The sequence below is a fragment of the Eucyclogobius newberryi genome, unplaced genomic scaffold, assembly GCF_026437365.1.
Source record: "Eucyclogobius newberryi isolate DKJ021-1_F unplaced genomic scaffold, fEucNew1.0.hap1 SCAF_18, whole genome shotgun sequence".
In the NCBI taxonomy this organism is placed as follows: Eukaryota; Metazoa; Chordata; class Actinopteri; order Gobiiformes; family Gobiidae; genus Eucyclogobius; species Eucyclogobius newberryi.
In genome coordinates, this window is record NW_027315812.1 from 11,312,373 (window position 1) to 11,336,726 (window position 24,354).

The 24,354-nt window shown below is 41.2% G+C and overlaps 3 protein-coding genes across 6 annotated transcripts in view; 1 reads left to right on the top strand and 2 right to left on the bottom strand.

Moving 5' to 3' along the window:
• dcaf11 (ddb1 and cul4 associated factor 11) overlaps positions 1-8,627 on the bottom strand; it is a 25,670-nt gene extending 17,043 nt beyond the window's left edge. The window contains exons 1-4 of one of the 2 annotated variants that reach the window (XM_072450506.1): positions 8,412-8,627; positions 7,363-7,555; positions 1,809-1,936; positions 1,109-1,227 (exon numbers count right to left, since the gene is read on the bottom strand). In XM_072450506.1, coding sequence (XP_072306607.1) covers positions 1,109-1,227; positions 1,809-1,936; positions 7,363-7,541 — 426 coding nt within the window. In that variant the 5' untranslated portion in view covers positions 7,542-7,555; positions 8,412-8,627. Of the gene's footprint in view, positions 1-1,108; positions 1,228-1,808; positions 1,952-7,362; positions 7,556-8,411 lie in introns of both variants that reach the window. The other variant, XM_072450505.1, reaches the window with a different exon arrangement.
• A 1,406-nt stretch (positions 8,628-10,033) lies between these two features.
• thtpa (thiamine triphosphatase) lies at positions 10,034-13,179 on the bottom strand. Of its 2 annotated transcripts, XM_072450510.1 has the most exons (4): positions 13,037-13,179; positions 12,191-12,260; positions 11,087-11,599; positions 10,035-11,005 (listed from the first exon to the last, which is right to left on the bottom strand). In XM_072450510.1, exons 2-4 carry the CDS (start codon positions 12,258-12,260, stop codon positions 10,905-10,907), a joined length of 684 nt encoding a protein of 227 aa, XP_072306611.1. In that variant the 5' UTR covers positions 13,037-13,179; the 3' UTR covers positions 10,035-10,904. The 2 variants fall into 2 exon arrangements, with proteins under 2 accessions (XP_072306610.1, XP_072306611.1); XM_072450509.1 differs by lacking the exon at positions 13,037-13,179 and having other exon boundaries at positions 10,034-11,005; positions 12,191-12,272.
• Positions 13,180-13,655: 476 nt separating this feature from the next.
• Positions 13,656-24,331, top strand: zfhx2 (zinc finger homeobox 2). 2 transcript variants are annotated; one of them, XM_072450507.1, is made up of 5 exons: positions 13,656-13,787; positions 16,111-16,269; positions 16,862-16,919; positions 17,118-21,196; positions 21,565-24,331. In XM_072450507.1, exons 1-5 carry the CDS (start codon positions 13,782-13,784, stop codon positions 21,931-21,933), a joined length of 4,671 nt encoding a protein of 1,556 aa, XP_072306608.1. In that variant the 5' UTR covers positions 13,656-13,781; the 3' UTR covers positions 21,934-24,331. The 2 variants fall into 2 exon arrangements, with proteins under 2 accessions (XP_072306608.1, XP_072306609.1); XM_072450508.1 differs by lacking the exon at positions 13,656-13,787 and adding an exon at positions 13,863-14,334.
• Positions 24,332-24,354: the final 23 nt, after the last annotated feature.

Sequence of the window (24,354 nt, forward strand, 5' to 3'; positions counted from 1 at the left end):
CACGTGGCAAATCCTAGCACCATTTTACCTAAATATATAGATAAATAATATACCAGCGCTAGTCTACTAGCAGAAAGGAAATGAGAAGTTTCAGCATTACATTACTCTTAAAGGTGGAATGGACGATTTTTTTCAGCAAATGTTTTATCATATTTCCTCGTGGCGTGGATAAATCATTTGTCCTGCCACGTATCAATCATAAAACGTACCTATCGCTCACCTGCAGCCGCGTGCGGTTCATGCCCACGTTTCCGCGTGCCTAAGCGCATGGATCTATCATAATATAGTTCCCTCAGTGTACGGGGCAAAATGAAGACGGAGAAAGACAGTTCGAGCTGACGCAGAAGTGGACAGAAATCTACGGGAGACGAGAGATGCGATGCGCTCCGTTGCGCTAATAAACAAACGCACGTGTGTGTTGTATCAGTCCGCACGGGGGAGTGCGCATGCGCACTTCCACCTGCGTTCTCAAATCGCCGAAAAATCGTCCATTGCGCCTTTAATGTTGGATAATCTAGGTCTAGTAAAAAAAAATAGTGAAAAAAGTGATGATCGATCAAACAAGCAAAACAAAATGATAACCAAATTAATCCTTTTTAAAAGGATACATTATGCATAATTTGCCTATAAACCGTGCCTCTTAGTACCTTTACTTTGGAATCTCCTGTTTTAGAATAGTGCATGCATTGCATGTGGAAACAAACAAAAAAGAAACAAACCATAGCTAACTTGCCCCTGAAATGCAACCACACAGTTGAAATGAAAGTGATTTGATGGCAGAAATGCCCAGTATGATTCTGGGGATTATTTATACGGTTCACTTAAAACTGTGCAGGAGACCTCTGGATTTCTTCCCATGATGTCAGAAATCTGGGAAAAGCGTGTTTTGTGAGGCTCTCTGAAGGAGCAGAGAAGACGACTAATGAACTGATGATGACTTGTAAACATGATTAATGAAACAAGCCTGAATGAAGCAAAATAAAACTTACAGTTGTTAAGAAATATAAGTGTAATGTGGGGAAAAAGTGAAACAGTACACCTTTAATGACTGAATATATTCTTTTTGCAGGTAACTTTGAATATTTGCTTTATGCAGGTGCTCTCTGACCTCTGCTAGCATGTGTGTGAAACTCTGTCGTCCTTTCAGCGTCGAGGAGGCAGTGGCCAAAAGGATCTGAGTGCGGATCTCACTGCGGTCCACTTCATTAGTGTCGGGCTGGACGTCCACTGGAAATATGACACCAAATACAATCAATTTAGCTGCTTGATATCGATAGTACCCAAGCATGGTTCACCCTTACTACAGTGAATATGGTGCAATGTGAAAAAGACTATTGACTTCGCTGCAGAAAGTGCGTTATTAATGGTCAATTAGACAAAAGACTCAACTTCGAGCGTTAGAAATGTGTTAAGTGTTGGTTGAGGAATTCAGTCTGATCATAGGATGCCTATAAATAATCATCTCACATTCAAATGCAATAATATATTGTTTTTTTGGTCAATTTTAAACCAGTGTCTAGTCTAAAACAAGTTGATCCAACTATATTTTGACATCAATATTCAGTAAAACAACTACCGGTACTTCTAGTGAGCCTTAACTGTACATTAATATACATTAAAAAGCTCCAAGTGCATGTGACAGGTTCTCATATTACTTTGTTTGGTGGAATAATCCGTGTGGTAAATATTTATCATAGTTTTATATCAGTCAAGTTGTTGTTTGTGAAGAAATCCCTGAATACCTATGTCTATGTCATCAATAAGCAACATTTCATCAAAAAACCGGGACAATACATTACCGCCATTACCTGGAGGGTTATAGCGGTCACCCAGGCGCCCCTCCCAGGCCCCATCACTGTCCTCGTCCGAGTCGGAGTAAGACTGGACCAGCTGCAGCCCCGTGGCTCCACTCCCATGGACCAGTCGCACCTGGCCCCTGCAAACGCACACACTACATCACAATACTGCACTGCACGAGGTCACAGTAAACAGAGGAGAAAGTAAATGGAGAAGAAAGAACTGTACAACCCACAACTACAATTCTAACACAAGACGTCGTGTGAGGGCCCTTGGCACCTGCAACCCTTAGAAGGGTCCATTATATATACACAACATACCTCATTGATTTAAGGCCCACAGACCAGATTACGCCTCCAAACGATTTGATCCGGATTACAACCCAAATTCCATACATTTAAAAATATAGCCTTTTCATATTTTTACTGGTTTAGTCCTAGTTTGGTCCCAGTTGATACTAGTCTAGTCCTAGTTTAGTTCTGGTTCTGTACTGGATTGGCAATTTTGCAGAGCAATGTTGGTAAGACCTTTTGTATTTTGTTTTTCAGAAAAGTTTTATACAGCAACTGTTACATTATCATTATTGAAACAGATCTAGAGTTGGGGATATTTTGTGTGTCAAAGTTGTGCCCTCATCTATCTGGTCCACAGGCCATATCCCCCCCAAGAAATCTGGGCTTCAAGAAAATTTTGTTGAATAGCCTTGGTCCACAAAATCAATACATTTTAACAATGAGTCATACTGATAATGCGAGAAAGATAAATAATAAAGATAATACAGTTTGTGAACTATTGAACCATCCAATTATGCTTACTGTATGTATTATTTATTCATTTCAGGACTCCATAAAACATGTTTCTAGATACTGAACCAATATTTAGCAATCATTTTAGAGTACGGTACTTAAAAATAAGACATAATTTGTTATAAGAAGAGACGTACGCAAACAGCACATCTAAAACCTCTCTGAAATGTTTTTTTTAAAGAAGTAGGTAGTCATGAAAAACTGTGTTTTTTATAATTTCCTGTAACAAGTGACAAGATAAATTGTGATAAAAAGTGGTGTACGAATGAGCGCATTCGCATTACCAGAACAATCCTCATTATGTTTACAAATCAATCACTCTTTTAAATGATAAAAATGTCATTGTTGCCCATCAGTGATTGTACCCACACTGGCTCTGAGCAGCTGTAGAGCAACAGATAGAGGATCAGCGGCTCCACAGTAGTTCAATGCTAAGTGAAGTGAGAAAAATATTTTGATTTTGTCTATTGATTTCCTGTGTATTGTCAGAAATCTCTTCATTTTGAAAGGTCACTATAATTTCCCAATGCATCAGGAATGTGCTAAAATGTGCCTGTAAATGTCTTGGTTGAGGTTTATTGCACAAAGCGCTAAATGACCATAAATTAACCATTAAAAAATAAAAACCTTATTTGGGAGTTCATATGTTTTTTTCTTTCCTGAGGTTATTTTTAATAGTTTTGTATAGATTAAAGACACAGTGAGCATGTAACTTGTATTGTGGGGATCCAAAATCTGCTCGTCTACATAGGTCATACAGTACTGCTTTGCTGGAATGTTCCACAGTATGCTATTATATGTATCCATCTTGCATTAATCATTTAGAGTTGTTTGCATTGCTTTCTTACAGTCCCTACGTTTCACATCCAGGCGAGGTGTTTTGATTACAATTTCAATCATCCCAATAACACATCTGGAGAAATCAAACGCTCAAATGTAAATGAGTTGTCGTTTATCTGCATTTGCCAAAAGTCCGGTTATTCTTGAAGATAGCCATTTTTATTAGCATTTATAGCTGCAAAGTTGTGGCGCCGCTGATACTAAATAGAGAGACACACCTGAATGTCTCATAGCCGCCACTCACACCCGTTCAATTCTTTTAGCATCATTTAGACCGAGACAAGACTGGTGTTACAGGTTTTGGGGCAAAGACAAATTGAGTTCTCTGTGCATGTAAACGTAGTGAGTGAGCGGGGTCGCCTCTTCACAGATGTGGCCTGCAACCTGGCCTGGTATCAGGGCCGGCCCAGCCTATAAGCGAACTAAGCAGCCGCGTAGGGCCCCGAGGCTTTAATAGGGCCCCCAATCTGGCAACCCGTTTTATGCGAAGTGCAAGCGCAGCGTGCGCCACTAGTGTAGTAGCGCTGCTGGCGCTGCTGGCGCGGCAGCGCACACAGCGGTAACGTAACGCACAAACCGCATTTATTTGTAATGACAATCTGGCAACCAAGACACCAAACCTGCGCTGATTGGGCAACTTCATTGTGCGCGAGCAGAACGAGAGCAAAACATAAACACAACACAGCGTGGTCCCTGCGTGGTCCTCATGTCCAGAGGAATATATCCCCCCGATGCCGAAAAACGAAAGAAGAAACTTCTTGACGATGTAAAGAAACTGCAAACTCAACAACACTCTCCAGGTATTGAACTTATCTTACAAAGAGACGGTTAATGCTGCTGTTTGAAACAACACGATTCTGTCACGTTAGTTCGCTCAGGCTGGAGGCGACGAGAGCTCTGCACCGCACATAATAATATGTCCGAATGAAAGATAATAAACTTCACATTTACACCAGCCCCGTAGTGTGAGCTGCAGGTGAGGCCGGTGAGGGGCCTCTATGGTCCGGGTCACTAAGAGGCGGAGATCCGGTCCGGACGAGCGCCGTCTCGTCCAGAACCTCTGATGTGAGACTTTGGAGTGAACAGTGTGCGGCCCCTGTCCCGGGCCCCTGTCCCGGGCCCCTGTGCAGCCTCAGTCAGAGATGAGCGGGTTTGAGTTTGGTCCCCTCTCTCTCACATCACCATGTGTGAGATCAATCGTGACTCGTGATGTCTGTTTTACTTTGACTTCTTAAAGTGCAATGAGAGGAACGTAAAGGTTTATGCATCAGCCAATCACATCACAGCATTGTTTCACACAGAGGAGTCCAGTGTGTGATGTTCTGATCAGAACAAACATTTATATTGTAATTAACTTTTAATAGAGCAATAAAACATTTCAATTTATTTAAAAAGCATCATTAGACTATTTGTTATAAATTATAATAAATTGATAGTGAAAAATAACCAGACATATTATGATTACGTCTGTTATAGAATAATACTATATATTTTTATACAAAAGTGGCAAAGTTGCAGAAACGCAGTCTCTTCACTATAGCTAGGTTTGGACCTTCACTTCTCATTCTGTTCATTCTCTGGGAATAACATGTTTGCACTGTTTTATCAGTGTTAATTGTTAATCAAGCAATGCTTATGCCATTTGTTTAATTTAATATAACTTGTTTTGTCACTTTGGCAAGCAGGAACAGTTGGGAGCTGTAAAAGATAAATTAGTAAGGATAACTATTACTTTTACATTTTCAGTTAAAATGAATCAATTTGACCATAATTGTTTTTCATAGCCAATATTGTATTGAGTAATTAAGTACACTAATGTATTAATAACTGGCTTTAGTCATTTTCTCCTGGCACAGTTTCATCACATCATAATTTTATAGCATTACAACCTCAACATTTTACTCTTACTTTAGCCGGCTGGACCACATTAAAATGCACCAGAAGACCCAAAAAGGTCTGAAAATCTCTGGGGGAGAGCCCCCAGACCCCCCCCCATGTTCATTAATTTAAACTGCTAATGTGGCAGTCGACCCTTAACGCCCACAAATACGCCCAAAAACATATCTGGGACGTGTGTTATTTGTACAGGGAGTAGAGGTGATGTCAGCGGAATACCAAGTTGCATTGTGGGATTTAAGTTATCAATATTTGAGCTTGTGAGGTGTTGAGAATAAACTAACTGGCAAACAGATGCCCTGGAGTTTTGGTGCTTTGTTTGCGTTGAAGAAAGTTCCCATATGTGAATTGTTTACTGACAATGGCAATAAAACTGATTCTGATGACGTGGTGAGGGGCCCCCAAAAATGTTTTCGCTTAGGGCCCCCTGAAGGCTTGGGCCGGCCCTGCCTGGTATGTTTAATTACGTCACATTCAAGGCAAAGCAATAACATCTACATCTTTATTGCAATGTATAAAAGCGATAAAAATGACTGTTTGTGGTAAGTTCATGTGGATGTTCTACTTGTCAATGGAGATAAATGAATTCATGGCCAAAATTTGAACCTTTACAAAGAATCTGTTCAAAGATACAGTCTGTGAACAAAAACCAAATGACTGGGAGGTGGAAATCCCCTGCGTCCTCAAAGCAAAATGTCTGAATATAATTTAATGTTTCAATTATGTTCCGTTCTCTGTTGTGAATATTGAAAGCGGCTCTTTCTTCTAGTTCCTGCTATTGCATTTGAAATAGAGGACCTGATAAATATTACTGTTCCCTTGTGCGACATAGTTATAGAAATAAATTAAAATGATTGCCGTTGAGTGGGACATGAAATTTAAATATAATATCAAGTGTCATTAAACGCTTCAAGAACTTCCCCTCATGCCAATGTTTTTATGCATTTACAGAAGCCTGAAAGACTATGTGTTGACAAAAAAAGAAAGATGATTTTATAGTAATAAAAAAAGTTTCATCAATAGTGGGTTTAAATATCTACTTATGCAAACAGCTGAAACCCTTGTAGGCGGAGTAGGTGATTTTAGTTTTACACAAAACTAAATCTTTGGTAACAGAGCATATGTTTTTTTCCCACTGAAGCACATTTGGTCTAAATTAGTAGTTTTTGCTCCTGTGCCAATGCACTAGCCACTAGTTCTACAAACAACAGGTTAAAGGGAACACCCTATCCAGTTAATTAATAGATCCATGCCAGGGACCCTTCTCCAGATGAGCTATGTGCTGTAGTGTAATTCTGCTTATTGATTAGACGATAAAAAGAGGGCATGGCAAAAGCTCTCAAAACATTTCAGTATCTCTAAAATCTGACCACGTATCTGACCTAATCTACACTCAAAAGACTACAACTGTTTGAGAGTTCATGTTTTTATACAGAAGCACTCAAAAATAAAAAGGTAGATTTATTCTATGATTCATTCCCAAATATATCCGTCTCCTTTCTGCTGTTGGCCCCTTTGAATCCTTATGAACCAAAAACAAACAAATAAATCTGTGTAAGTAATCCCTGATTCATCCAGGAGTGTCCCATTGTAGAAAAAAGATTCAGTTGTAGTCATCTGGACTCATAGAAAAACAAAACATTTCCAGATGACTACAACTGAATAATTTTCTACAATATCAACAAATACAAATGTTGGTCAACAAATCTGGAGGCTTTATAATTTGGTGCTATTATTAATTTGCTCCATGCTCAAACAGCTAGTGAGATAATTGAGACGCCTCTGCTGCCCCAAGTAAACAGCATACCAACCTGTCATTCAGCCCCTACATTCCAAAATATACCAGAAAGATCAACTTGTGACAAAGGGTCCCTTATACAATAATTACCAATACATAACAGTAGCATATGAACCCTCCATCTGTTGGGGGAAAACACTGCCCCCCGTCATCATCCAGATTGAGCAAATAAGTGCACTGATATAGAAGTGAGCGCACTGATGAGAGTCTAGGGCTTGTGTTTACCTCCTCAGTAAGTACGCCAGCACTTCGGCGAGGTCTACGTCCTCCTCTGATGACTGTCTTTCTCCTTGCTGTCGATCCGAGCGGTGCCCGCGGCCCTGGTTCTCTCCTTCAGATTCTGCTGGGGTGCCACTGGAGGATCCCCTTCCACCAGACATCCCAGAACTGGACTGGGAGCCCATAGACCGGAGTGAGCCTGAGTACACACAAAATAATAATACAAGAAAATCAGATAGCAGGCAAGGTGACGCACATACCTTTTTCTAGGGAGCAGCGTCAAGTGGTCTTAAGTCACCGGGCTCAAAGTCCAAGTCGAGTCGCAAGTCTTTGGCATTAAAGTAGTGACTCAGGTCTGACTTGAGTCCAATTCATGACATGCAGGTCCACACCTCTGGTACTGGCAAGATTGTGTCAATATATTACAATGGAAATCTGCAATTTAAATAATGATGATCTTAATTTAGAGCAGCGTTTCTCAAAATGTGGTACGTGTAAGGTCCTTTAGATGGTAGACTATTGTTTTTGGCATTTCTATGTAATATTGAGACATGGTTTAGCTCTAATGTAGCCCTGAAAAAGTGCTGTTATAGCTCTGATTTCGAGCTGGTGGTACTCAGAAAGCCAAATGTTTTCTTAATTGTAATTGGTGTAAAAAAGTAGCAAACCACTAATTTAGTGGGCAACAAATGTCAATGATGGTTTGCTTCTTTTGACTCAACAACAATACAATAACGGCTGTGCACGTTACAGGATGCATTATTGTCAACGGTGCATATTACACACTTATTATGGGTAAACCGTGGCAGACAAAACTGTAGTCAGACGATTACGAAAGGTTGCCTCCCAAGCAATTATTTTTACGTGAACACTGAACCATTACAGTATTACGTCATATCCAAACAAGCTGTAACACGACCCACAAACTGTCCATTTCGGCCAAACACAGACCAGTACCCCCTGTCAAACCCCGTACAGTCTGCACATTATTGTCACCTATGGAGGAGCACAGTTATTATTCCCGGAGCTAAGCTAACCTCGCTAGCGTTTCTTACCCTCGGACACTCTTCCTCTTGACAGCTGCTCGGTCCAGCTCGTCCGCGATCTGCAACAACCTGGGAAATATCCTGAATTTTTTTTACTTGCAGAAGACGCGATCCGCCGCGATTGTCAGGCGAAGATGTCGCTCCTTTGCGGCGGTGTATTTGCTCAGTCCGCTAACAGGGCCAGTCCGTGGGTCGCCATGTTGTTTACAAAAATGTGAAAAAAGCTGCGCCTGCCCTTTCACCGTCACGTGACCAGCGGACATAAAAGCACAAGCACGTGAACTGTTTTCTAAGTAATAAAACATTAGACTATTTTATTTTATAATTTATGGGCATGAGTTGTCAAAAGCACTGTATTTTATTAGATACTACTTTTCCAATAAAAGTAACGTGTTTGCTAGTTATGGGTTTCAGCTTCCTGTTTTATGCAACATTTTGAGGACTTTTCTGATTTGAAATATATTATTATTAATTTTTGTATTTGTTCATCAGCCAAGATTCTCATTATTCTGAAACCCATGGCATTTAAAGTAGTTTTCAACAAATCATTTTAAATAAGTGTTGTGTGAATGCTTGGCTTCAACTATAAAATATACTTCTGAAGACAAGTTGCGAACTGTATTTTGGTAACAATCTTGTTCCGATCCTGACATGTTTGGTCAGATTAGATAAAAAGCCAAGTCCCAACAAACTTTCTTATCAGTGACATCACACCCACGGCCGACTGTTTGTGAGTCTGTAACAGCACTTCAGCTCAAAGCAAGCCTCTGTGAGTGAGCATCATGAGGCTTGTATACGTTTCAAATGTATTAAGAGTCAAGATAATAAGTACCCAAATAAAATACAACTCAAGTAGGCTACAGAGACACAAAAACTGTACTTTAAATGCACTTAATAACTGACCACTTCTGCTTATAAGGTTTAAAACAAACACAGCCTGAGTGGCATTTAAAGGTCCTACAACTATAGGACTTTCAAAAGTACAGTAAAAGTACTGTTACTTCAAATTATTACTCAAGTAGAAAGAAGTGGTCCAAGAAATAACTCAAAAGTGATTTTGTTTAATAGAAAGAAAACAATAGGTGACACAAATAGTACCAACACCAAGGCCGTTTGACAGAAATTTGAGGGCCGGGGCAAGAAGGTTGACATGGGCCCCATGTCTAACCCATGAGGATTCCTTCCCGTTTGAAAGGGAACCTCAAGTCCTCAAAATTGCATATAAAAGGAAACTGAAATCTAAGGTCCCAGAACAACCCTTGGTCCCCCTGTCTACTCCCCTGCATCCACCAGGTTTATATGCGCCACGTTGATATGCATATGCAGATTTATAGACCCTGAAAATACATTCTAAATTCTGGAATCCAAATCCACTTGATTTATACAGCACATTTTATAAACAGAAAATATGAATTAAAAAACACAAAGGACCAGACAACTCACGCAGTATTAAAAGACAGAGACTAAAAGACAAGATTTAAAACACTCCACTGTGGGAGCTAACCACAGAGAAGGCCTCATGGTTTTAAGTCTCACCACGAGCTGGAGCTGGCCCTCAGAGGCAAAAGAAGGTAGAACATAATGTGATTTCAATGGGAAGATCGGGGTATTTCAAATATATATTTTTTTGCGTGGAAAGTAATTTTTTCCCCATCCTTTTAAATAGAGAATCTATCTAAATTTCCACTCTGAAAATAACTGTTGCTCATCTTGTGTAATAAAAAAACATTAGCAATTAGGTCATATGTCAGTTAATCATTGAAAAGGTTTTTGTTTTCTACTCCCATTTTGCCTCCAGTCGCCTCTATTCCGGGGATTTTTAACATACTGATGACTTAGCATTTTAAAGGGGCTATAGGACATTTCTATTGATTTTCACTTGATGAGCTTATAACCCAAGGATTGTCCACATCTTAAATGCTGCGTCTAAATGAAAGTGTCTGTGTGCTTATTAAACAAAGGGAAATCCTTTTTATATTTTCATATACTGGCCAAATGTTTCGATTACTTAACACAACATTGAGGTCAATGGGTGGTAGAGTTTCTGTGGTAAATAAGAAAAGTTCAATAAAGAGGCAGTAAACATGGCGTAAAAGGGTTAATTAACATCTCCAATGAACCAAAACTACCCCCCCTAAATGGCAAGTAGATACTCTGACATTTCCATCAAATAAGTGTTGGCTACAGCATTCTCACAGTAATTCATCAAATATCCCACAGGTCTGAGCAGGTCTAACTTTCATCAGCACTTTTGTAATTTACATTTAAAAGGAGTCAATGCTCTATGCAGAAATATCTCCCCACAATACTAAGATGTTGTCTTTTTAAAATAAATTATTCCAGATAAATAGTGTTGGATGACTTAGCCTGTTGACTTGAAATTATGTTATTTATCTTTATGGGATATTTTTCAGCACTACACTTCCACATTTAAATATAATTTACAACCCCGCTCATAAAACCAAATATATATTTAAAAAACATATTCTTATTAATATTAATTTACAATATGTGTGCCTTCATCAATGCGTCATAGTGCATCGGGGTGTATTTTTGCAAAAAGACATCCATTTTCCCAGGTATTTTCTGATTTCCAGTCAAACCTGTAAGTGAGAACAGACATTTTACAAAAACTCAAAGCTCCGTAATATCAGTTGGTGATTGGGCAATTTAGTAAGTTTTACCCAGTTTTTGAGATGCCTTTTCAATCTTCTCCAAGGCCGACTGCACATCTCTGTCCTCTGTTACAAGGACCTCAATCTCCCCAACACTGTAGCCAAAATTGGCCTGGTCCAAATCGACTTGCACACCATCTTCCTTCAAAGTGAATGACCGGCGAACTGTTGTGAACTCTGCAAAGCATTTCAAATCCAAGTCGCTCAGCCAGGTCTCATCAGTAGTAACAGTTTGGCTTTGACTGCCCACAACTTCATCCTTCTTCTGCGTTTTGGATTTTTCAGCTAGTTGTGGGGATCCTCTCTCTTTCAGGACCTCTCTCACTCTTTGTTGAATTTCAGTGAGATTGGTAATTTCTCTATAACGAGTGCACAGTTCTTCTACCTTAGACTGGCCTCTAATCATCGGGCATTTCAGCTCCCAGCATCCTTTACGTTTACGCAGCCAAAAGTCTTGTAAAGTGAGGGCAAAGTGAGCGGTGTCAAAGTACTGGTCATGAAACTCCCGTTGACCAACACACACTGTTGAATGAACAGAGGCAATTACTGGGTTTTAAACTGAGATGGCACAGGCAAATATGCGTGTAATGTTTAATGTTTATGAGGGGCAGTATATTTGGTGATGTAGTTGGATAAATAAAGCTGGCAAGGCCCAATACCTTTTGCTATTAGCGCTGGGCAATTAATCACATCTTAATCAAGATCGAGATTCAGTTAATCTAATCGTCAATGACACGCTCGGGTGGTTTTAATCGAGAGGTCTACAGTAAAACCTCTGTCAGTAAAAGCAGGTGGCTGGGAGAAGATTTTTGTGTGTGTGTGTGTGTGTGTGTGACGGCACTGATTATTAATCTGTCTTGTCTTGAAATCAACACTTATTTCAGTTTTGTATTTGCCATTAATTTTTTTGTCATACCACCAGCTATAGTCTCTAATGCAAATGATTGAATGCTGTATGGCCTGTAAAAACCTTATAGGCTAAATGAATACTAGCTTCTGCCCCCATCATAATCACTAATTGGGGAACAAGTACCGGTACAAAGAAAATATATAGTCTACAATGTTGTGGGATTTCGATAAACATAAATTTAGGCCATTTACAAATAGACTTACCAGCTGTCTTCTCCAGTATTTTTAGAGTTTCGTCGGTGCATATGAATTTTCTTTCTACCTCAACACTCATCTGAAACAACATTTTTGACAAATTGATTGAATTTACTTCATAATTACAACAACAGCCATGCCATTCTAAATGCATCTTTGATATATTTTATTGGTAATGTAAAAACAACAACAACAAACAACGCAATAGCTTGATATAACACTATTTTCATGGAAATTACATTACATTGTGATGTGTAATGATCTATTAAATGTTCACTATGTAAAGTTTCCAGTTGTTTGTTCCAGAATTGGGATAAAAAATGTTTTTGTCTGTAATTAATTTGATTACACACGATTATTGCTCAAAAAATACTGCATTCTTACTGTGAGTGGGGGTGACAAGACAAGTTTAATGCCATACTGTGGAAAATTACAGGCAAAATAGACTCCACTAGAAAAGTTATGTACTGAGCAGTGACCAGATACTTCAAATACCTGTCTGCTTTAATGTGAGTATGACAGGATTTTATGATCTTCTAATTTTACAATCAGGATGTCTAATTATAAACGTCTTAGTAAAATAGTCATAGGCACTTATAACATAGCATTATTAAAAGTAAAATGTATTTGTATTTTAGACGTGTCATGAACTAATTACATAAACTAATTGCGTCATTAAGTTATAATAACGTTTCTGCGACGTATTTTAGTCTAATTGCACTGGCCAGATTACACAGAGTCAGATTAAAACGTGTAACCCGCCGCTGCATAAACCAGAGCCACGCTATCGCCAATCTGCAGCACAAAGCGGGGTAATAAAACATCAAAGCTTTACCCACAGCCCCCCTCACCCACCTTACTGAGCCACGTCCTCTAATCCAAACAAGCGAGCCTAAAAAAGAGGGCGACAGATCAATCCGTGGAGTCCCAAACGGGTCAGGCAAGTTAATTTTACTCAGGCGCAATTAGAGACACCTATCAGGGCACGGAGGAGGACCTTCACTTCCTGTCCCAGTAACAGGGGCATGGGTGGGCTACAGATGGTGCAGTTTTAATCCCCTGTACTTCATAAATATTTATCCCACATTCCCGCTGTCGATATGCGCCACACCCAGCGTTTAATCAGAAACATTTGAGGCGTTGGTATGAAGTTATCGCGCGATGTTGGAGAGTTTCGTGAAGCAATCAGTGTGTGACAATGGTACTAATTGATGCCAAGTTGCACTCGGGAGGTTGATATCAAGCAGCTATTTTGAACGTAACTCTAGTTAGTGATGTCTCTAAATCTGATGAGGTTACATAAGTGATTTTATTTGATAGTGAGCGAGGAGGGACTTCTGAATGTCAGCAGCAATCAGCCTTGGGGGGAGCCGTGGTGTGTTTACTAGAGAAGAGGGGAAAGAGAGAGGGCGAATGAAGCTTAGGAAGGGAGGGAGAGGAGACAGGAGAGAGCCAGAGAGAGAGAGAGAGAGAGAGGGAGTGTGTGTGTGTGTGTGTGTGTGAGAGAGAGAGAGAGAGAGAGAGAGAGAGAGAGAGGGGAGGGAGAAAACTTTTCACTTCTGAGGAGCCACAGAGGAAGAGTGTGTGTGGAGCGGCGACCATGCAGGTAAAAACGCATTAGCTAATTGCTCCGAACTTAATTAAACGTCACCGCGATCGCTTAATTGTGCGGCTTTGAGCGCAGAGAGTGCCTCCGGACGGGTAGACAATCGCGTGAACGACGGATCAAAGCCGTTATCAACCCGTTACCGTGCAGAAATCCAACATTACATCCAAAACTTTTCTGCTGCTCGCCTGTCTTTCCTAAACGCCACCCCCATCGTCGAGGAGGCGGCCGCCGCGCACGTCTCCGCCGCTTCAAGAAGCTTTTGCGCGTTAATTCCTTCGTCAATTACGCATCGGAGCTGTTTATATGATAGTTTACATCGACATGTGTTGCGGCGAAACTGCTTTGGACGTGGTTTTGAGCGTCAAACGGGGGTCTGCTTGACGGCGAGGGAGGAGGGGTGAGAGTGTTTTCTAACACATCTGTAAGCGGAGCCCACGTTCATTAATTAAATGGCTTTACTTGGGCTAGGCCTCAATTTGCGCTGTTGAGCAGCAGGCGGCGGAGCGTTGCACTAAAGCCCGACTGGCACAGCACAATCACACGGGTAAGGACACTAATCGAGGCCGAGGTTTTCGTATTGAAGACGAGTGTTGTGTGTGTTGTGTCAGCGTGTACTCCGCGGTGAAGTCTCCACCTGGAGCACACAGTTCGCGAGCGGGGGCTGGACACTTGGACTCAGTTTGAAGCTCGGTTAATTATCTCTGTTGCTAACGGGCTAAGCTAGCAAAGTGACACGACTGTAAGCGCTCAGCCCCGTCCGTCTGTGTATTAATGTAAAGATCGTACGGTCGTCATTTGGAGCCCGTGAATAGACACAACGGAGACCAGTGCTGCGTTTGTGGCTCGAGATAAATGTGTGTCCGTGTGTGGGTTTTTTTGACCTGAAGTTGGAGCTCATTCCTGTACCTACTGTAATGCGACGGTCCGGGGGCTCGAGCCTAGCCTGCTAGTAGCTAATTGATTCATCTCTGCGTGGCATAGCTAATTAGACTGCTCATTAATTAGCCTGCTTAAAGCACAGATAGGCTGATTTAGCTGTATTGTGGCTTTTAATTACAGTATATTTGACGGAGGCTATTCAAACACGATGTATGCTGAAGATATGGACTTGGTGAAATATTAGATCTGCTCTTATAAGCGAGCTAGCAGTGGCTAATTGGCGTGACAAGGAAGTGAGCCTGGGAGCTGTAAAGGCATTTCTCTTGTGTTGGCGTTGTTTCTGTCTAAGCAACCATAAAGTTTGTTCTGCCAATTAAATGTACTTCCGTGATACAATCCGTGATGGTATGATTTTGTAATATCAACTAAACTAATTAATGCATTGTTTGTTTGTTTGTTTTTTAACGTTTTTTGATCGTTATGATGTGCAATTTTACATTTTCAGTTTTTAATCGGTTTCATGTTTTGGGAGCTTGCCAGAAGTTTTGTCCATAACGAGGATGAATAATGCATTTCAACTATATTGTGTGGGCTGTGGCGTTTGTACAGTATTTAACATAATGTAAATAAAAGGGTCATATTGATGGATGCATGGACATGGTTGGCTGCATATAGAGGTGTGTGATATTGACACAAATTAATATTGTTATTGTTGCATCATCTCAATAATAATATTTAAACGGTGCATAAAGAACTGTCCTATGTGGAAATAAATGTCCTGGTTGAGGTTCAAGTCTAGCACAGAATGTGAATGGACCATACAATTTACTACAAAGGGGCAGAAATACCCTAATTACATATATATTAATCTTTGTTTGAAAGATTGCAGTAGGTATTTCTCTTTTATTTTTATAAAGGTAATTTTTAGTTTTAATTATTATAGACTCTAAGCAAAATTTAGAACATCAGAATAACAATTCAGGTATTATACATTTTTCAATACATCTCCCCTTTCCAGTTGCACATAATGATGCTGGTGCAATTTCTATCCAAAGTAGCAGCATGATGGCTCTGGATCAATTTTCTAAATGCTTATCCAGCTAAATTCCACAGTGCAAGTTGGTGCTGCTATAAATGTATTGTTATTGAATAGATTTGAGAAGTCCCAAAGCTCCAGTGAGGCCTTTGTTGTTCTCATATTCTATCCACTGTGCATCCTAACCTACAGTTGCAGCTAAAATGACACCTAGCTGTGGCCTCATCTGATTGGCCACACGGGGTAAACTTTCATAGCACATGTATCCCCTGCGTGTTGATTGGCCCAAATGCAGCTTTGTTCTAATGCGCACACTATTTATATCATCCTTTCTGTTTGCATACGTTGTTTGTATTCTCTTCTATATCCCGTGCCAGAGTATTAACGCCTATTTTTATTTGTCAGGAGGAGTCTGGCGAGACGGTGAGCAGTGAAACCAATGGGGTGGCTTTGTGGCTATGCCCCCTGTGTCAACAAGGACAAGCAGACCGATCCTCCCTATCTTTGCACCTTACAGACCAACACAGCGTGCTTCCATCGTGTGTTGAGAAGCTGCTGGACATTGTGAGTTTTAAACAACAAAGAAAACTTGATACATAAACAGAAAACCTGGCGTAGCAATGAATGAAAAATTGAAGCATATCACATAGCAAGAGGAGAAGTATAACTCTGTAGAGGGCTGTGAACTAGGACTGGCAATTTTCTTTTGTCAAGATAAAAGCAACATGGCTTCAATATCAATTGCATTTTGATATGTGCCAATTACCAGAAAAATGTAAAATCTACTCCTACAAAGTCTGAGCTCTGCACCAAACATGATTACTGACAGAGGATTGGCTCAAGACCTGAAGATTAAAAAGCCCCAAGCATATCATTGACTATTTAAACAGAAATGACCTCAGTCTATAAAAAAATGCAACTAATTGTAATGCCCTACTTTTGTTACGATACATTTGTTAGTCAGAAATATGGTGTATTTATGAACACTTTAATTCATGCCTTCAGGGCAAGATGCAAATTAAAGGCAAGGCTTGCCATGTGTAATATAACCACACTTGAATGTGTCACGCCCAAATGTTGCTGCCTAAAAGTCAACTCAAGTTAAAGCAGCCGTTAGATTTTTGCTGATTGTCTCTTTTCATTTTATTTTAAACAGGCTGGTCTAAAACAAGCAGCTCGAGCACTTGAAGCCACAAGTGCTCAAAAGATTTCAGGTGTGTGCTTTCCTTTTTGTCTCAAGATTTTTTTGGGTCTATTATGTTTACAGAAAGAATAAAAATGAACTCATAATAATAAATTATTGATGTTTTCCCCCCCTTTTTTTTTCTTTTACAATCAATCAATAATCGGATTACTCAATCTGTAAAACATTGTTTGTATGGTTGTTACATTTGATCTGTCTGCACTTACAGATGCTGCATCTTCAGATTTGAAGGAAGACCTCAGTTTAGGCCTGTGTCAGTCTAAAAAGACTTCAATCTCTACTGAAACGTGTGGAGAGAAAGACATGGAGGAAGAGAAAGTAATGGATCAGGACGAAGGAGAATCGCAGCCTTTGCCAGAAGAGGAGGGACGGCACCTTACAGCAGCCAAACACCACGCTACATTGGCATCTGTAGAGGCAGAAATCCCAGATGCTGCAGAAAAATCAGATGTTAAAAAAGTGCCAGCTGAAAATGATACAAAGCCTTTCAAATGCTATGCCTGTTTAGAAGCATTTCCCAACAAAACTGCTTTAAGTGTTCATTATAACTCGGCGGGCCACATTCAGAGGATGACGACAGGTGGAGAAACTGATTCACAAAGTTTCCCAGTTCCTGTCCTACCGCGGCCATTTATATCAAACAAACCCTACCAGTGTGCGACATGCAGAGTCTCCTACAATCATGCCATCACTCTCGAGAGCCACATGAAGTCTGTCTTGCATCAAACGCGAAGTAGAAATGCAGGCATAGTTGCAAACAGTACAGTGGCTACTATTAACACCACAAGTGTCCCGAAAACTGTGGCAAGCAAATCCGGAAGCAGTCAGTTAGTCACTGCTGCTCCTTCGGGTTTGATGGTGTCCACTGCAAAAGATGGAGAGCTGATTCAGACTTCACAAGCCCCGTCTCTTCTCACGTCCCCTGTGGCTTCAGCCCAGGCTGTCTCTGCCTTCCTCACCCTTTTAACATCCAGCCCTAACACCCTGTCCCACTCCATTCTGCCCTCCCTGTTCGCAGCTGGTGCCACTGGTGCCGCTGCGCCTCAGCTTGTGCCTCAGCCTCAAATGGTCATGCCCTTGATTTTGAACGGGCTCCAGGCTCAAACCCAGCAGCTCCCAGAGAACCAGCAAAGCCAGCTCCTCACACAATGCGTGCCATTCGTAGGCCTCAGCGCAGCCCAGCAAGCTCTTCTAGCCCAAAGATTTAGCAGCTTACAGAGCCAGTGGCCCTCTGCAGGGCTTCCTCAAAATGTGCTGCCCAGTCCTGAAGAGCAAAAAACGGCCATCAAGTGCGAGAGAGAACAAGATGAAAGTGATGACAAAATTTCAGATCAGTCCAAGGGCAGTAAACACCCAGATACAGAGAATATTAAAAAAGAGGATGAGGAGAAAAGTGAATTTGCTAGTCCAATTGCAAAAAGAGTTAAGGTTGAGCATACTGAAGACAAAGGTGAGACGCGTAGAGATGGCACAACAGATGGAGACAGCTCAGCTAATCAGCTGGACCTGGAATGTGATAAAGCAGCTAGCCTGACTCTATCCCCAATGGGCACAGACAAGAGCCTCCGCAATAACAACCTCTCGCCTTCTGTATCTGTGCCCAGCAACTCCAGCCTGAGTCCGGTCACATTAAATCTCACACTTAGCCCTGATTCTACCCCTCAAAAATCACAGTCAGGTACTAGCCCCTGCAGTTCGCTTGGTACCCCTAAAAGCAGCCCTAGTCTAGATGCCTTAACCAAAATCAGAAGTAGATCAGTCAATCGGGATCCACCGGTGTTGTCAGAATTTCAAACAGAGGTGCTGTGGGCGTTTCTAGAGTCCCGTAGTGAAGCAGACGCAGCCAGCCCTCCCCGTGAGGACTGCGAGGCGCTGGGCAGAGAGGTAGGTTTATCGGAAGATCAGGTACGAAGGTGGTTAACTCATGCCCGACTTGTCAAACTGAGGCAAAAAGCAGCAGGGTTGGAGCATTTGCAAGCTTTGACGAGACAACTGCAAGTGTCTGACGACGAGGAGGAGCACTCACTCGTGATCGCAGAAGGGGAGGATGGGGAGGATGAGGAGGCAGGTGGTAGTATGGTGTTAGATTTGTCCAGTACCAGGACAAAGCGTAAACGGAAGCAGTGGGGAAAGGAAGGCCGTGGGGATTCGTGTCTTACGTCGGATTCGGAAAATGAGGTTTACACATCTGTCATTGTTTCTGATGAGGAAAGTCGGAATGGTGCTTTTAGCAAGGGTGTTGAGAGTCCTGCTAAAGAGGTAGCCCAGCATGAAATGCCTAGTGAGAAAGGGGCAGCGGGTGGAAAGGTTTTGCGTTCCACAACTGTATTTCTGTCTGATGCAGAGGAGGAGTATGAAGATGACGAAGGTGGGATGGGTCAGAGAGCTAAAAAACGAAAGGGATATTTCGAAAAAGATGAACTTGAAGGAAAAAGGGAAAGGCAGGATTCAGATGTGGATTTGGAGTTGGAGGCACAAGCCGATCCACCTAGTTCACATATTCAAACATTAAATATTCCTGCTGGAGCACTCCACTCTCTGCCTTTGTCTTTGGCTTCCTTTTCTCCTCAGTTCCTCAGCCCTTACGTTCTCTCACTGAGCTCCTCTATAGTTGGAGATACAGGCAAAGTGCCAGTTTTTTCAAATCCACCAACTATTACACGATTTTCCAATTCACTTCTCTCCCAGTCACTCTCCCAAAGCCAAACGTCCCCCTTCATGTCCAATGGTGGGGACAGCGAGGGCGCTCTGGATCTGAGCATGGGAAGAAGTAGTTCAAAGTCGCCATCTTCCGCAACATCTCTGGCTGAAAAAATAGCGGTACAGAAAGGGCAGTTACTTGATGGGCTTGGCTTGAGGCCCACATCTAAGGGGCTGGTGGTCGTTCAAGTTAAGCCTGAATCAGCAGGGCCCACTTCCAATAGCAGCATGAATCTTGTCAATTGCAATAACATGACAAAGTCTGCCATTTACATGAGGGCTGCAGAGAAAATGAATGCATCTCTGTTGGAAAAGGAGCGTGAAAAAGAGCGAGAACGGGCTGGAGAGCAGGACTCTCATGGTGGCAGAAAGGCCAAAGGAAAACGATATCGGGACATGCGTCGCTCAAGGACAATTATCCAAGCTGAACAACTTGATGTTCTGTACGGATGCTATTTTAAAGACCCAAATCCCGGAAAACATGAATTTGAGCAAATTTCTGAATGGGTCCAACTGCCAAAGAAAGTTGTTCAGATTTGGTTCCAAAACATGAGGGCCAGGGAGCGGAAAGGTGAAGTTCGATTTATCAGTGATGGGACTCTTGCGGCGGTTGGCAAACCTTTGATCAAATTTACCTGGCCTTTGGCCAAACCTATATTTTCCAAGAAGCCACCAACCCCCAACAACAACAATATGTTGGGCATTGCAGCTGCTCCCATTGTACGTACTTTGATAAAAACAGAGGCAGATGTGAAAGAGGTGAGCAAAGTGACTTTGGTGAAGAAAATCATCCCCATCCCAATTAAACCCAAGGAAGTACTTTCCTCCACTGCAGCATCCCCTCCATCTGCAGGGCCAAAGACCAAGATTGAAACCACCAGCAATGTTACGATGGTTAAAGTTACTCCCAAAGTCAATAATCCTGTCATACTACCGCCACCTAAAGACCCTCCTGTAGTGCCACGGCCAGCTGAAAAGAGAAAGCTGGAGCAGGAGGAAGAGGAGGAGAGTGAAGAGGAAATGACTGATGATGAAAAAGACCATGAAAACCAAATCGCTCTCGGACCGGGGAGCACAAACCGCATGGTGCCCAAGTTGCCTACTACACCCATCAACAACAGGCCTTCTGCCACCAACACAGTCTCACAGAAGCAAAACGGTCTCAACTATTGGACACCAAAAGTTCCAATTAAGATTAACACTTTGTCTAGAGAACAGCTCTCCCTTCCAACTTACCTGCCATCTCGCTGCCTTGCTCCTCCCCCCACGCCAAGTATCGCTCCGGTTAGCCCCAACACCCCCAATGCTGCAAAAGTGACCAGCCCCCCCAGTGTCCCGGCGGTAGCAAAATCCAGTCCAACAGACAACAACTTTTTGTCACACTCATCCAGCCGTAGACCACGCACTCACCTTTCCTGTCTGCAGCTGTCTATCCTGCAGTCTTGTTATGAGACTTGCGCTCACCCAAACTGTCTGGAGTGCGAGGCCATCGGCTCAGAGCTCAACCTGCCGCTCAAAGTGGTGCAGATCTGGTTCCAAAACACAAGGGCCAAGGAGAAGCGCTGGAAACTGCAACAAGAGAAAATGGTAAGATACGTTTGTAGTATTCCTCTTTTGGTGGTCGGCTCTTACAATGTCTGATGTTGGGGTCACTATTATTGTGAAAAATTAAAAACATTATTACACTTTTGACTTAGCAGAAGCAATAGTTTTAAATTGACACACATTTTTTACATCATCTGTCAACCATACTGGCCCCAAGTTTACAAATGTGTCAATACATTGATAAATTAATACATTTACATTTACATTTTTGTGTGTAATGTAGGTCAAGTTTTATTTTATGATATTTTATTTTTCTGTAGCTGTATTTGTTTAGTATGATAAATGGAGCTCATTCTAATAGGTCATAGTTGGTACTAGTTGTTGATTACTACGACTTCTTCTGTCTTCAGATGACCCCGTCTGGTGAGAAGATGGATACAAGTTCAGGAAGCTATCTCCAGTACAGCGCACTCAAAGCTAATCGTCCCATCCTTCCAAAACCAGTGCACCTCACCATCATTGTTCCTGCATCTTCCTCGGCTGATGGACAGTCGGCTAAAGAGTTACTCACGGGGCACTGCGACGTTTGTGACGTGTCGTTTGATTCTCGTGCTGCAGCGAGAGAGCATGTCTTCTCCCAGTACCACCTGGCCACTCTGAAAACCACTAAATTTGGGCAGCCAGTGTCCCTCATCAATAAGGACGGCACCAGTAACGGCGGATCCAGCGCTGGGTCTGGGGGACCTGCACAAACGGTCGTTGTTGTTAATGAGAATTAGTTCTCGAGGTTAAATAAAAATAAAAGCGGCCACCAGCAGCTGTTAAAGACTCAGATCAGGATTGGTCTGCACACTGACTATTTGGACCCATTTGGGCTCCTCAGATTTTATTAAGCCAATATGAGCACTAATCTTCAAAAGCTAATATGATTTAGTTTTTGACATTTGCTCTACCTGCACCTGCAATCCTTTGCTCATCCCTCACTGACTTGTTTTCATCAAAATTCACCAGATCCTTTCTGAGCTGCTTAGCACTGACTGCTGCTGCCGGATGAGTGCTGAACATTGCTCCAAATACTAAGCAGAATAATCTAACATTTTGGTCCTAACCCTGTGGCTATATATTACCTTTCTTATAATTTGTAAATGTTCAGCTTTGACCTGCTTGATCTGTTGAACACAAGACTGATGCAAGAATTATTCTTCTGACGAAGTGGCCATTTTACAATGGGCTCACACTTTTGGAATAATACAGAGGACTTTGTTAACTTGCAGTCTGCGCCTGTGGATTTTATTTCATATGCTTACCCGTAGAGCAAATATGGCTTCAGTATACCTAAACAGACTGGCAGAATAATGGGTTTTGACTATCACTTAACATTTGCTTCTGGGGTGTTATCTACCTATTTGTGATATAAAAGTGGTACTTTGACAAGAATAGGGCTGTTGAGTTGTCTCCAATTTAAATGTCCTAAATTTAATGACAATCCTAATATACATGGCAAAAATGAGTTTATAATCTTGGCATACCGCACTTTGAACACATTTTACATTGCAAAATGTTTGAAGCATTCTGATGCAAGTGTCTTTCTGGAAAGACTCAACAATGCATAGTGAATGCCTTAATCACGTAGAATAAAATGATTTTGCTTAATAAACCTTGCTTTATAGGTGTGCTTGGCGTGCTAGGAAGAAATGGTTCTGGGTTTGTAAATTTTAGAAGTACTGTTTTGAGTTTTACTCTTTAGAAAAAAAATCTCATCTGTCTGATATAATAATTGAACTTGTGTGTTTGCTAAAAGCCAACTTCTACAGATTTTATTTTATCAATTTTGGATCCTGTGGAACTCCCCTAAAATACATGTCCTTTTGAAGCTCTCCTACTTTGCTGGGATTTCACCTATTTAAAGCTACAAAGGATAAAACGGCCTTAAAGAGACAGCACCAGATAGTATGTCCAGGTGGTCACAAACCACAAATTTCAGCCACATCTATCACTGGGTCATCCTCTTTCTACTTCTTTATTTTGTATTTACATGTTTGCGTGTCTTTTATGTACATATTTATTCATACATTCACCCATTTGGTATTTTTCAGGTCAAAAGCCAAACGTCAGACATGTTGGGGATGTGTTTTCTACGACGTCCACATTGTTGATAGTTTTGAAACGGTTACTAATTCTGGGATTGTATGTGCTGTGAAACCTGATCTGACTGTATCTGGACACAAAGACGGGGAGAAAGCTGGGTGTCTGCAGTGTCCCTAAGGGATTATAGATGCTCAAATTAACCAAGCAAATTTGGGAACTTTTATAACATGTTGACTGAGAGTTAATAATAAGGTGCTGTTTTGAAGGATGCATAACTTAGTAAAGATGTTTTCCTTCATTTAAGTTGTATATTCATGTTACTATTGATAGTTTTAACAAAATGCAAAACTAAAAGCTAAACTTTTTTAAAGACATATATAAAATAACTGATTCCAAAGTAATCCTTTCTTCGCTTTCTGTCTTTCAAAAACCAAAAAGCAATCTTAGAGGTTGACAGAGAGCAGGACAGGTGTTTGTGAATGCAAACTGTACAGGGCGTCCCACAGCTTGACACTTGCACTAGTCCACATTTTTGCACAAGCTACAAACATTTCAACATGAATGCATCTTTAACACTCACTTGGTGTTGTTTGGGGTGGAAGTATGCTTATTTTTATGATTTTTCTTTTTTTTTCGGAGAGTAATGATTTGTACACCCGATGTAACTTGTGAATGAAGCATGGACTGGAGTGAATCTCAATACTGGGATCACACACGCACACAGACAAACAAACACGGTGTTGCACTGTCCAAACTACCGGTAAATGAGTTTTTATGGAGATCCGCTTTTTACTTTTAAATTTTTGTCACATTGATTATCACTATTGTTATAACTGTACTACTACATATATGATTAGCATTACTTCTCGTCACTATCATTATTATTGATCCATAATGAGTTTTAAAGCCACCTCTGCTCGAAAGGGTATGGTATTCCTTTGAATATTGAACAATAGTGGCAGTGTTGTTATGACTTGTTAGATTTATAATTAAGCTTATCTTTTCCTCATCACTTGTACCTACCTTTTGTGTTTGGTCTCCATTATGCTTTCTTTGATATACAGAAAAAAATAAAATCAGTTAAATTAATCAACTAATGCTGCTTTTTCTTA

What these genes read in the sequence shown, in the direction of transcription:
- thtpa (XM_072450509.1), bottom strand. Translation starts at nt 12,272, where the DNA reads ATGTTGTTTCAGATGAGTGTTGAGGTAGAAAGAAAATTCATATGCACC. An exon ending in AATACTGGAGAAGACAGCTG is followed by an intron (nt 11,600 to 12,190) that starts GTAAGTCTATTT and finishes TTCATTCAACAG; the next exon opens with TGTGTGTTGGTCAACGGGAG. An exon ending in AAAGGCATCTCAAAAACTGG is followed by an intron (nt 11,006 to 11,086) that starts GTAAAACTTACT and finishes TCTCACTTACAG; the next exon opens with GTTTGACTGGAAATCAGAAA.
- zfhx2 (XM_072450507.1), top strand. An exon ending in AAGTGCTCAAAAGATTTCAG is followed by an intron (nt 16,920 to 17,117) that starts GTGTGTGCTTTC and finishes CTGCACTTACAG; the next exon opens with ATGCTGCATCTTCAGATTTG. An exon ending in AACTGCAACAAGAGAAAATG is followed by an intron (nt 21,197 to 21,564) that starts GTAAGATACGTT and finishes TTCTGTCTTCAG; the next exon opens with ATGACCCCGTCTGGTGAGAA.